The sequence below is a fragment of the Myxocyprinus asiaticus genome, chromosome 34, assembly GCF_019703515.2.
Source record: "Myxocyprinus asiaticus isolate MX2 ecotype Aquarium Trade chromosome 34, UBuf_Myxa_2, whole genome shotgun sequence".
Lineage (NCBI taxonomy): Eukaryota > Metazoa > Chordata > Actinopteri > Cypriniformes > Catostomidae > Myxocyprinus > Myxocyprinus asiaticus.
In genome coordinates, this window is record NC_059377.1 from 25,014,041 (window position 1) to 25,028,589 (window position 14,549).

At 36.9% G+C, this 14,549-nt stretch overlaps 1 protein-coding gene across 1 annotated transcript; it reads left to right on the top strand.

Annotated features, from left to right (window-relative positions):
- The first annotated feature begins 164 nt into the window (after positions 1-164).
- Positions 165-9,534, top strand: asb4 (ankyrin repeat and SOCS box containing 4). Its single transcript, XM_051670928.1, has 5 exons — positions 165-501; positions 1,829-2,128; positions 5,568-6,055; positions 6,585-6,698; positions 8,046-9,534. The coding sequence occupies exons 1-5, from the start codon at positions 282-284 to the stop codon at positions 8,232-8,234; spliced, it is 1,311 nt and encodes a 436-aa protein (XP_051526888.1). The 5' UTR covers positions 165-281; the 3' UTR covers positions 8,235-9,534.
- Positions 9,535-14,549: the final 5,015 nt, after the last annotated feature.

The following is a 14,549-nucleotide window of genomic DNA, read 5'->3' on the forward strand; positions in this document are numbered from 1 at the left end:
CCAGAATCTTTCTGTCGTTTTGTTTATTTGATGACAGTGTTTTCACTGTATTTTTTGTAAAGGTAAGCTTCTATCGTTTTCCCCTCTGGTGCCTTGACCCCTTTCCCTCACAGTTATAAATATCCATACTGATGTCAGTACACCGATTGTGTTTCACACTTCCATACACTACTGTCCCACTGGAATTAACTAGAGATAAACTTTCCGGACTCACTTAAAATTACGGAAAGGATTCTTCCGCGCGAATTAACCGGTGCGCCGTTTATTTGTATGGATGAGATATGAGCGGGCCGCGAGCAGTTCTCGGTTTACAGGAAGAAGATAACGACCAGGCTTTGTCACGGCAGCAGGCAGCAAACCGACTGAAGGCACGGTTTCTGGAAGCACTCAAGCGCAACGATGCAGCCGAGGTGACAAAAATCCTTCGCACCACCAACATTGACATAGACACTGTGCTGGACGTGGAGGACTGCGATAAGATCCTTGCCTCATATAAGCAAGGTAACTTAAGATGAGAAAATAACAACACTCACTCTTGTGAGAAGGAATGATTACGTGACTATCTGCTGCAGTTACTGATCCAGCCACAGGGTGCCACCAGACTGCAAGTTAACATAAAATGTGTCTGAAATAACCTTCAATGAAACATACTAAGTAAACTAGGGTTATTGGCTTGAAATGTCAGGCAGTGGCAACAGTTTGCTCTCTTGCCCTTTCAGTGGATTAGAATTCATTTGTCACACTGCACGACTATTTAAACCTTGTGCGTCAATAAAAAAAAGTTACTCAGACGTCCTTAGAGGAGAAAAATATCCGGGTCAAAAACTGCCATAATAATATTATATATTAATATCATTTTCCTCTTTCAGTTAGTTATTTTTTTTAACCAGCATCAGTCCTGATCATAACTACCAAATATTAATTCATTTTCAGAATTTTAACACTTTTAATGCCAGTTTGTTTACATAATGCCAGTGTTGTTTTTTTACACACACACACATACACACACATTCTCAATACACACATACAAAACATACTCTGACATCCATACCAACACACCCACACAATTTTAGCTGCATCATTTATTCAACTGGCCTGCAGTGCTCTATAATACAGCAAACAGAAAAAAAGCATGTATTTGCTCCATAGGCATGAGGAAAGATGGCACCATCTGGTGGAAAATATTAAAATTTTACATTTTGAAGCCAGGGCGCCGGAATGAAACCATAATATCATAGAATTCATGATTTTATGCTTTAATGGCACTGGGATCAAATATTGCAGTTTTAATAGGTTTCAATGAGGACATTTTTGTCTTTAAGGTCCAGAGTGTAACTATTTTGTGTACACAGTGTATTATAGATGTATTATAGGTTGAACTGAGGTTGAAATATCAAAATTCCCTCAAAAAAACACACCTTTGGCAAAATGTATGCGGCTGGCATTAATACAGCCAAAATGATCGAAAAAAACAAAAAGGAAAAAGACAAAAATGTCCCTAGGGTCACACAAAGGTTAAGTTAGTTTGATGAATTGTTGACTAGCTAAAGAACTATACTATCCCTTATACATTTATATAAATTTACCCCTAAAATCTTGATGAAAAAAGCTAATGTCCATGTTATTTGTCATCTATGCATAGACATAAACTATATTATAATTATTAAATGAAATAGTTCCACATGTTCAACATACAAAATAGAACTAAACCATGGGTGCCACTGTCAATGTACTGTATCACATACTTCATACCTTCCCATTTTCTGTGATTAAGATTTTTCTCCAGGCTCCATAACTGCTTTAATTAATAAAAAAAAATGTCCAACAGGTTACTGGTTACCGAGTTATAAGTTGGAGTCATCCTGGGCAATGGGTCTTCACGTGTGTATGATGTACAATGCATTGGAGAGTGCCATAGTCCTTCTGCAGAATGGGGCAGCGGTCAACAGGAAACCGAACGGGAAGGCCCCTTTACATGTGGCCTGTACGGTATCTAATGCTGACTGTGTGGGGCTTCTGCTGGAATGGGGGGCTCGGATCAACAGTTTGTCCCTTAGTGGACATACCCCTTTACACTACTGTGTTACGCCAGAGTCACTGGACTGCGCCAAACTCCTTGTTCTCAAAGGTCTGCAAATGCAAGGTCATGACTGTACATCTAAGTCCTGTGAACTCCCAAAAAGAGTGTTTAAAATTTAAGGAATAGTTCACCCAAAATTAAAATTCTGTCATCATTTATTTACCCTAATGCTGTTCCCATATGACTTGGAACACAAAAGGAGATGCTTTGAAGAATGTTCATGCTGTCTTTTTCCATATAACAAAAGCATATTGTGACCAGGCAAAAACAACAAAAAATCCCTATAAAGTCACCATAAAAGAGTTGTGCAGTCTTTTGAACAATGGCAAATTCTCAGGGCCAGCAAAGCCTTCTCTGCTGGCCTAACATGCCAAATAAATAAATATTTTATCTCAATCACCTTTTTGCCTGTGTATTTTTAATCGCTTTCCACTCTTAATTAATCTACAAACAAATAGAGAAAAACAAAAAGTTTATCCAGTCAGAATTTATTTCTTGATGCTTACAAGCAAAGTGTGACAACTGTTTCCACAAATCGCATGCCTGAATCCATGTGCGTTAGCTGAAGCAGCACGTGAGTCTGAGCTCCACCCAACAGTGCAAATGAATGGGCAACTAAAATCAGATTGTCAGATTCATCAGCCAATCAGATTGATTTATTTGTTCTTGGTGGGTGTGATCTTTAGTATATGTTCCGGTCGAGGCCTTCTAGATGGCCTTGAGTGATGCAGTCACGCTATTGCTGTTGAGAAAGAGATCCTTATGGATTTAAAAACATGAGATGTTCTGCATAACTGTGTGATTTATTAAACTGGAAAGGAGGACTGATTTTCACTTCAAGTAAATTGGTAAGTGCTTTTTGCATTGTTATAGCAACATCAGGACTTTTCTAAGTGTAAATTAGGCTGCTTGAGCATTCAGTGTCGGATCAAGTTTTGAAAAGTAGTGCTGCGTTCCATTCAACTCGGAAAGTCGGATTTTACAACTTCCTACTAGGTAAAGTGCAATGGAATGCAGACGTTGTGAGACGTTCATTTCACAAAACAGTCATGCTGCAGTTAAAATTAGGCTTGCTTGAGCATTAAGTGTCCTTTCAAGTTCTGGCTGTAACATCTGAGGTTGTTACCCCTCCTACCAACCACCAGAGGGAGCCCTCTCCCGAATACTAACTCTGTACCGTTTCTTCCTTGGTGACTTCCTGTTTTGAACTTTATAAATACCATACTGTTCCATTGTTCATTGTGAAGTATTGCCAGTTTACCCTGCCTTACCAAGCGTTTTTCCATTGCTGATTGTTCTCTTGTTGTGAAAAATTGCCTGTTTTCCTGGATTTACTGCGTTTTGGATACCCCTTTGTTTTGTTTGCCTTGTTTGACTGTCTTTTTGTTTTACTGGATTATACCACCTGCTTAACAACTACCTCTATTTGCCTGCCGATTTGGATTGTTTGCTTGCGTACTTTAATAAACTTACTGCACATGGATCCTAACACCATCTCCATGGCCAGTTCGTTAAACTGGCTTTCGTGCGTGGACGTGTTTTTAAAATGTAAATTGGTATTACTAGTTAGCTGCGACATAATGCATGATGCCCAACGGTATAGGGTGTCTTATTCATTGTGAAACTGTGTTTTCTTAATGGCATGAATCACACTGAAGGCCTAGACTTTAAATGCACGGCCCGCCACTGCTTTTGAAGCATAACCATATGATAGCTTTATGTGAAAGCTCAGTTGTGATTGCACATTTTCAGACAAGTACAAATATGGGTTTGGAACGATATGAGAATGAGTAAATGATGACAGAATTTTCATTTTGGGGAACCATTTAGACAACTTATTTATACATTTATTTATACACTTATTTCATCTTAGAATTTAGCTTTTACATGAGAATAGTAATCTATCATGTTAACTTGTAACATCCTTATTACATGTATGGATTCTTACATTTTTAAAAATGTAACTTTCTAAGCTTCAACTACAACTAATTAATAAGTGATAGTTCACCCAAAAATGAAAATTCTCTCATCATTTACTCACTTTTCATGTGATCTCAGATGTGTATGACTTTCTTTCCTCTGCTGAACACACACACACAAAAAAAAAAAAAAAAAAATATATATATATATATATATATATTTCTAGAAGAATATTTCCATACAATGCAAGTAAACAGTGACCAAAACTTTGAAGGTCCAAAAATCAAATAAAGGCAGCATTAAAGTAATTTTTAAGACTCCAGTGGTTTAATCCATGTCTTCAGAAGCAATATGATAGGTGTGGGCTAGAAACAGATCAATATTTATGTCCTTTTTTACTATAAATCTCCACTTTCACATGTATTGTTTTTTTTTTGTTGTTTTTTTTTGGCGATTCGCATTTTACGTGCATATCGCCACCTACTGGGCAAGGAAGAGAATTTATAGTAAAATATCGCTTCTGAAGATATGTATTAAACCACTGGAGTCATATGGATTACTTTTATGCTAACTTTATGTCCTTTTTGGAGCTTCAAAGTTCTGGCCACCATTTACTTGCATTGTATGGACCAACAGAGATATTCTTCTAAAGATCTTTGTGTTTTACAGAAGAAAGAATGTCATACACATCTGGGATGGCACGAGGGTGAGTAAATGATGAGGGAATTTTCATTTTTGGGTGAACTATCCTTTTAAAGCTCAGTCAAGCTACTCTTTTTTTTTTTTTTTAAAGAAGTCAGCTACACTACAAGTTACTAACAAAAGTTAAATCATTTAAAGCTGTTTAAAGAAGGAAATATTTTTTTCTAAATAACAATTAGATTCAATTAAGCAATTAGGGTGACAGAATGAAACTGAACATATACATTTATAAAAAAATATAAACTAGTAGAACAAGGAAACACCATATTTTATATAACTGAGTCTAAATATAGTGATAAACTGCAGCAATTAACTAAATATTCTGCTTCAAAAAGGGAAGAGCAAAGTTCTTTTAGGGCTGTGAAGGGGCATTTATGGGAACTAGTTCATTTACATGAAGCATCCAAATGATCCAGCTCACTAAAATGAACTGCTCAGTACAAATGAACCGATTATTGTAACTGTTTGAAAGAACCGATTCACTTAAATGATTTGGATTTCTCAGTGCTACATATGAGAAAGGACCGTTTAGGTAAGCGTGTTTGATTTCCCATTTGGCTCCATTGCTGCGTTTGTAGTATAATGTGACAAATACAGTATAGCATTTTGTGATGCTACACCGCTTCTCATTGAAAAATTTAGATAGTTGCTGGAAAGGTTACACTGTTGTTGAAATAGCTGAGCTACAGTCACACTACTGAAAACTGTAGTTAAGTTAGTAGCATTGCTACTTTTGGTAATTACCAAAGACTTTTTGTATTTATCTTTTACAAAGCAAACAAATTCAAATTATAATAGCAGAAGCCACATGCATAAGATTAGATCAGTGTCCATTGACTCAAACCCATTTGATTTCTCACTCCAGGAGCAAACATCAACATGCCCAGTGAAGAGAACCAGGACACCCCTCTGCACGCAGCGGCCCGTTTTGGGATCCCTGAGCTGGTGGCTTTCTACACTGCCAATGGAGCCGATGTCAATGCAGTCAACTCCCACCTGGAGACGGCCCTGATCACTGCTGCATTTTGGGCCATGGACATTCGCGAGCGGACCTACAGTTCAGACCACCATCTTGTGTGTCGGATCCTGCTGGACCACAACGCTAACCTACATTTATATGAGGAAGACAAGAAGACGGCACTGCACAAGGCTTGCTGGAACTGTGACCATGTGCTTATACAGATGTTGCTGCAGGCCGGTGCTAAACCTCAAGCTATGGATATCAATGGGTGTGCAGCTATCCAGTATGTGTTGAAGGTGGCACAGCTCAGGCCATGGGCTATTCCTGAACGCTGCTTTCAGCTGCTTCTCAACTACGGAGCAGCAAGAGTATATCCACCCCAATTCCATAAGGTATTAGAGTCACTTAGATGAATTGTTAGTACTACATATATTTATGGCAGTAAACCTGTCAATTGATTTAGATGGGTTTTATTAGCTAGAAATATTACTGCAGAGTACGAACATATGAGCAGTCTTCATGATCAGCCATAGATAAACTCACCCTTAAAGGATTAGGTCACCCAAAAATGAAACATCTTTCATTATTTACTCACCATCACGTCGTTCCAAAATGCATGACTTTCTTTTTTCAGTGGAACACAAAAAATAAATCTTTAAAGAATATCATCCTGGCCACTCTTTTACATATTAAGTGAATGATAATGAGGACTGAGGTTCCAAAATGACAAAAAGCACTAAAATGGCCCGTACAAAAATTCCCCTTTTGTATTTCACAGAAAGATGAAAGTCATATGGTTTGGAAAGACATGAGGGTGAGAAAATGACGTAATCTTTATTCCTTTAAGCTGTTGTTACTCACAGTATGTGCTAAAATATTAATGTTGTCCTTATTTTACACAATTGTCTTTCTTTTAAGTAGGTGTTGCAGGCATGCTATGACTATCCCAGAGCAGTGGAGGTGATGGTGAATTCTTATGAACACATAAAGTACACAAAAAAATGGAGGGCTGCTATTCCTGTAGCTGTATATGAGGTCGGAAGCAAACTATTTTACACACAACAAATAATGGTTGATAGAAATAAGAAATACAATAATAAATTGAATGAGATTTATGCTTAAAAATAAGTTTCGAGTGAAAGCTGCCAAAAGAACAAGACAAAATTCTATAACATTCAAAATGTTCTGGAAACATACTCGGGTAAATTTATTTTAAGATTTTTTTGCTGGAAAACGAGAGATACAGATTAAGGTTTTTTTTAAATGATTTATTTATTTGCAATATATCATGCAGTTTTAGGGCAACATTGAAATATTCATGTAGTTTTTATGCATTTACAATTTATGCATTAACATTCAGACTGTGATTTCTGCAAAAATTAGAATTTTTGTTTTCCAGAATATTCCGGGAATGTTAGTTTATGGTTACAAAAAATAACAAGAATGTTCTTAGAACATTAGAAATTGGTTACCCAAAAATAAAGAAAAGGGAACCATATGCTAACTTTACGGTAACATTCTGTTTGTTGGGTAATAACACACGACACACTAGAGGTCGACCGATAGTGTATTTTGCCGATACCGGGTGGTGAAAAAAGGTGATAACCGATTAATCGACCGATAGTTTTTAAAATTGATCTGTAGAATGTAAAAAAAAAAAAAAAAAAAAACATTTTTTTACTATGACCAAGAGTCGAAAATGAATTAAATCCCAAATGCAGTTTATTGTGCAACCAAAATCCCAATAAAAACCAGAAAAAATAAATACAGTAAATAATCAGATTTGGTGCATAACTATAAACAATCCCAACAATACTCTATATTTAATTATTTACTTAATTAAGCTTTTTATAGCCAATATATTCACCAGATTAAGGACTTTGTAAATATATACTGCATATATATTTCACCAGATTAGGTTTTTTATTATTATTATTCATAAGATATGAAGTTGGAGACACAAATTTTTCTTTTCATGCCCTCGCTTTAATTTAGAACACTGATTAACTAATCAAAATAACCAAATTTGCACTGAAGTGATGATAAAAATATGGATGAATATTAGTGAGTCAGTAATTGTTTTTATTTCACCTCTAAAGACTCTATAACCAAGTTGCTGTATAACCAACTGTAGACTGCTTCAGTGGTGGCCACAGAGGAATAAAAATACTATCGGCAACTATCAGCATGGATTTGTGCAGATAACCGATAGTTCCAAAAAGCAACCATCAGCACCGATGAATCTGTAAAACCGATATATCGGTCTACCTCTACTACACACTGTTTAGTGAAAGAGCTTAATCTACTAACACTGAAGTGTACAGGTCTGTCAATTAATGAAGTGTCTAATTTTAAGCCTTGTTTCTTTTCTTCTTCATTCAGCGGCATAGGAACTTCTATGAATCTTTGTTTGCCGTCTGCACCAACAATCCACGCACTCTACAACATCTGGCCAGATGTGCAATACGTGCTGCAATGTCACATCGCTGTGAATTGGGTGTCCAACAACTCGTTCTTCCTCCATCAGTAAAAAAATACCTACTTTTGGAGCCTGTAGGTATCATATACTGACATTAAATATCTACACTACAGACATACAATACGACTGCTGCATTATCACCAACACACTAGGTGGAATGTCACGTTTGCATGTCAGACATTCCGTATAATTCCAGTGTTAATGCAGACATGACATTCAGCAATATTTCTTGTTCATAAGTTTCCAAATGTGGCAAGCATGCTTACGTTTTATTTCTTTTTTGCATGTTTTTTTTTATATTTATTTATTAGATCCTTTACCAATGGGCAGTGATGATGCTAATATATTTTATGTCCTATTCTAAACATAAAATAGTTGAAAGTAACTTTAAACTCATCCATGCATCAAAAAAGACAACAACATGATAGACCAAGAGTGCTATGCTATTATAAGGGTTCCCAGACCTTTTTATCAATTCTTTTCATGACTTTTTCATGACCTGTGAATACTGGATAAGGATTTTTTTAATCATTTATAGAAAATGCACTCACAAGAAGCAAATTCAGGCCAGTAAATTATTTAAGAACTGAGTATAACTAGAAAGAAATTACGGTCACAATAGAAACTTCCATGTCCTTTCCTGGCCTAAAAATCACAATTTTAAAATCCCCTGATATTTTCTGGTTTGCCATGACTATGGTAACCCTGTATAATTAAACTCAGGTTTGCAAATTTTTTGAAAGGGAAACGAACAATGGAAAAGTCCTATTTAGTCTAAGAGGATAATATCAGGGAGTAGGCTAGCAGCACATTACAGATTATAGTTGAATAGGATGTGATGTCTAAGCCATTATTTCTTTTGTCAAAGGAAAAACTGAAGTGCTTATCAGTGATTAACCCTGAGTAATTATACAGGAGACAAAAATAATGGATAGCTCTCTCTTTAGAGGGTCCTTGTTGCTTTAGATCTTGCCTATTTAGTTTAAATAGCTATAAAAGGGGTTTTAAAGGTAATTTGAGATGAAGTTAAATTACTTTGAGGAATCTTAGAATAAAAGAATGAATAAAAGTTGTATGATTGATCTGAATAAATATTCTTTTGATATAGAATTCTGTGGACTACAGTTGAAACTTTTTGTACCCAAGAGCCAAAATGGACCTCAAAGTGTAATTATCATATTACTTTACCAACCCAAGCTCTAAAAATGCATTGAAATGTATCTGTTCTCAGGTTTGTCCAGGGACATTGCTAAACCTTATTCTCAGCAAATGTCACGTACTGACTTTAAGGTCAGTAATATTAAAATCAAATCTACTATTATTAAGTATGCAGAGATAGAGCCACCTTTTTTGTGCTTTTTCTGTGCTAATTTTGAAGGAAAATCTGCGGAATTCTACAGAATGTATGAAAACATGGTAAAAAAAAAATTGTAGCAGAGAGTACTGCACTTATCTGTATTATACGTATTACAAATGTTTCTTGTTTAAAAGGATATCTAAATAGTTTTAATGGAAAACAAGACACATAAAATGATTAAGAATAGGTTTTAGGGCAACTTTTAACATTTGTGTTTTTAGTTTCTATGCATTTAAAAAAAACATTCAGACATGATGTGATATCTGAGAGAGAAAAAGAGAGAAAAGGAGCAAAGAATAAATCTTTTTTTTTTTTTTTGCCTTACGAGCCATGAATGTATCAACACATGCACTGATGCATACTGTGTGAATGAGCTCACAAGGGCTGGCCCATAGGGATTTATAGAATTTTATTAATGACAGGTGTTCCAATTCTGCAGAATTTTGCTGAGATTTATGCAGAGTTTTGTGTGTGTGTTTTCTACAGTATGTAGGCCTATTTATTAGCAAATCTATGTTTGTCCTTTCAACCTTTTTGATATCACCCTTTAGCAGTCACTGGCCTCAGCAAAGCACATGGTAAACTCTTTTTGATACATTACAAAGTTCTTTTAATTTTAGTTAGCACTGATTTGAGATTGCTCTCCCCTTGCAGCTCTTGAGCAAGAGTGATGTATATTGCTGTGTTGCGTGTGAATTTGGGGGAGTGTCTGCACTTCCTCCCTCCTGTCCCTCACACAATATCATATGGAAGCAATGATTCCTCTTCATAGAAGATAGCCTGTTTCCACTCATTCTCTAAAAAGGAAAGGAGCTACAACAGAAACAGCCATCACCATGTCAAATTATATCCCTACAATAGTATAGAGAGACTTTCAATGTTTGGCCTTGCTTTGTATGAGATGAAAGTACTTAAAGGCAGAAATCTTATAAACAAGTCTGCAATGTAGAACAACAAGTGGGTATAGTAGATGTTATTGACATTAGGGACTAACGGCAGTTGTGTGGCATTACATGGGGGACATTGTGTGGGTGATTGACATGTCAGGTGTGCAGCTATAGATCCTAAAATAGAGCAATGTGTTTCAAAGGGTGCAGGGCTCTGGTTGCAGAGAAGTGAAAAGGAAAAAAAAAGACGGAGAATTTTATTCCAGGACTGTGGCTACAGCCCAGCAATAAACAGAGGCTCTGTTCCAGGATCCTTGCCCTTAAGTAAGAATGTACACTCTCCCATAAGATTTGTATAAATAAGATATCCCAGGCTACATGACTAAGACCACAGCCAGTTTGTGGTCTGAATACACTTATTCATAATAAGCCAACCAATTAGCAAGAATTCTTACATGTTTAATCCATTTAAACACCTTTAAAAAGGCTCATTTAAAAAAAAACATGGGGGTATTTCTGACCAATTCATTTCAATTACTTTTCCCGCAATTTTCAAATTCCATGATATTTCCAGGTTTTCTACAACCGTGGAAACCCTGTACATTATTTATAGGTTAAGGTAAGGAAAACAACCAATTTTTTTGTGTGGTGTATGACAAAAACATTAGCTGTGTCCTAAATGGCACACTATACACTGTGCCACTTGGCTATCTATACATTTTCAAAGTATAGTATCATCAATTGAAGTTTTTGAAGGTGCGTTCAAGTCATGACGAAATGATCGTATTGATGAGTTGAACGCAAATGAACGGCACCACAAAGTTGTAATTACGAGTGGGAAACTGGATTTTCTTTGAGCCCCGACCTTCCGAGTTGGGGACGTGTTGATTTAAAAGTGCTGTAGGCAATTTTTGCTGTTCTAACTTGCACGAGACTGAGCCATTGAATTAGCTACACCCCCTCTTTCCAAAACATCTCCCTCCAAAAGCAAATGAGCTTTAATGAGGCAGACACCGAGCAGAATCAAAAACAACAGCAGCAAAATAGCACCCTCAACTGGCAACTGTTATGAACAACATTGCATAAAAATGCCATTAAGTCTCAATAATTTGCTGCAACTACAATACGAGAACGCGCAAAATGATTGACAGGCAGAAAAGCATCAGAGAGTGCTTCCTGCGGACACATTTGTGTTAGCTGTTTACAGAGTCTAGTGCTGTCACACAGACCAGTGAGATATCTCAACACTTATTTCATTTATATCTTTTAGGGAGTAAAGTAAAAAAAATTTGCAATCATGGTGGAAGCAAATTATTATTGGTAATAATTCAGTTTTACTTTGGGATTTTGACTGTGCAGTTTAGTCTGGATTAATTTTTTGTACTGTTAATGAAGAATAACAATAAAACCTGCCAGAAAATAATACTCATTAAGCTAGTTAATGCACGGCAAGTGTTTGCACCAAACTTTCATTTCCCATCACTATATGTGGCCGCACAAGAATGATAAAATAGGTAGATAAAGCATTAATTACACACATAATGTGTGGCTTTGCTCTCAATTAAAGAAATATACTGCAAAACAGGTTAGTTATTTCCAGGAGGACTTGAACACACCATCACTAAATGGAAGCATTCACGGTTTTAAGCTGACCGAAGTGACGTTTCAAACGCATGTGATGTGTTGCCGCTAACTTTAGCATGTTAGCCTGCCTCAGTCACTTATATCTTAATAATCAGTGTTGGGTGTAATCAAATTACAAAGAAATGAGTTACTGTAATCTAATTTCTTTGTCAAAAAAGTAGTGTGTTGCATTACATTTTAAATTCTTGAATCAGTTACTGACTTTCAATTAATATAATTACTTTTAGGTACATTATAGGGTTATGCTTATTTCTAATATATTATTTATGTAGAATACATGAATTATGGTCCCATAATGTGTCATTGTGAAGGAGAAATGTGAGGTGCTGAGTGTATGACTTGTGTGTAACAATGAACAAGGAAGAAATATGGACATTATTTTGAATTTGTAGAGCAGAAAAGTGTTTTAGAAAGTAAATTAAAAGTAAAGTAATTAGTAATGTGATTACTTTTCCAATTAAGTGATTAGTAAAGTAATCTTATTACAATTTTAGATAAATAATTAGTAATTTGTAGTGGATAACAATTTTTTTAAAGGTGCTGTAAGTGATTTTTTCATGGAAAGGTATGCAAAAAAATGTCCTACTACCTAAAAGATATGAATTAAAATAATAAGCATTGTGAAATATCTCACCTGTCTCTGAGACAGCTCTAGACTCTGTAAACAGCAAACAAAAATGTGTCTGCGGGGTCTTAAGCTTTCTGCCCATTAATCATTGGTAACACTTTATTTTACAGTGTCCTTGTTATATACACTATATTGCCAGAAGTATTCGCTCATCTGCCTTTAGACGCATATGAACTTAAGTGACATCCCATTCTTAATCCATAGGGTTTAATATGACGTCGTCCCACCCTTTGCAGCTATAACAGCTGCAACTCTTCTGGAAAGGCTTTCCACAAGGTTTAGGGGTGTGTTTATGGGAATTTTTGACCATTCTTCCAGAAGCGCATTTGTGAGGGCAGACACTGATGTTGGACGAGAAGGCCTGGCTCGCAGTCTTCACTCTAATTCATCTAATTCACTTCACAGTTGGCAAAATGCAGTCAGACAAGTACCGTTCTCCTGGCAACTGCCAAACCCAGACTCGTCCATCAGATTGCCAGATGGAGAAGCGTGATTCGTCACTCCAGAGAACGTGTCTCCACTGCTCTAGAGTCCAGTGGCGGCGTGCTTTACACCACTGCATCCGACGCTTTGCATTGCACTTGGTGATGTATGGCTTGGATGCAGCTGCTCGGCCATGGAAACCCATTCCATGAAGCTCTCTACGCACTGTTCTTGAGCTAATCTGAAGGCCACGTGAACTTTGGAGGTCTGTAGCGATTGACTCTGCAGAAAGTTGGTGACCTCTGCGCACTATGCGCCTCAGTATCCGCTGACCCCGCTCTGTCATTTTACGTGGCCTACCACTTCATGGCTGAGCTGCCGTCATTCCCAATCGCTTCCACTTTGTTATAATACCACTGACAGTTGACTGTGGAATATTTAGTAGCGAGGAAAGTTCACGACTGGACTTGTTGCACAGGTGGCATCCTATCACAGTACCACACTGGAATTCTCTGAGCTCCTGAGAGCGGCCCATTCCTTCACAAATGTTTGTAGAAGCAGTCTGCATGCCTAGGTGCTTCATTTTATACACCTGTGGCCATGGAAGTGATTGGAACACCTGAATTCAATTATTTGGATGGGTGAGCGAATACTTTTGGCAATACAGTGTATATTACTTGTATTAACTATAGTAATAACAGTAAATTACGCATAATTACAAGCAACTAACCCTAATCCAAACCCTAAACTTATAGTAAGTATGTTGTTAATTAATATTACTCGGTACTTACTTGTGTAATTCCACTGCAGCAAGGACACTTTAAAAGGAATTTGGCCCAAAAGTTGTTGAGTTGTCGCTGTCCTTCTCTGCAAATCGCGATGCCATTTTGTGGCCCGTTCTGCATAATGCAGTGGCCCATTTCAGTTTATTGCGGCCCCATTTCGCGGCCGGACCACCCAGTTCTCCCGATGGCCAGTCCGCCCCTGCTGTAAATAAAGTGTGACCCAATCATTTTGCGCGTTCTCATAGTATTGTAGTTGCAGCGAATTATTGAGGATGAATGCCATTTTTATGCCATGTTGTTAACAGTTGTCAGTTGAGGGCGCTATTTTACTGCTGTTGTTTTTGACAAACGTTTCTGCCCGTGTTGCTCTCAATAAAGCTCATTTGGTATTTTTGGATTTTTGGTTTTGGAAAAAGGGGGTGTGGCTAATCCAACGGCTCAGTCTGAGAAAATTCTAGATTCTAGAATGTCTAAATTTGCTTACAGCACCTTTACGTAACCAACACGGTAAATAATGTACATGTTCACTCAGCATGGTGTGATAGTAAAGCATTAAACTCATATTTGTAAGGTGCTGTCTTCATAGAGGTTTCGCTAGTTGTCACATCCACCATTAATTACAATTGTTTTGTCAGGTTGAAGAAGTACATCATCCAGGTACTCGTAGTACTCTTCTTTTCACT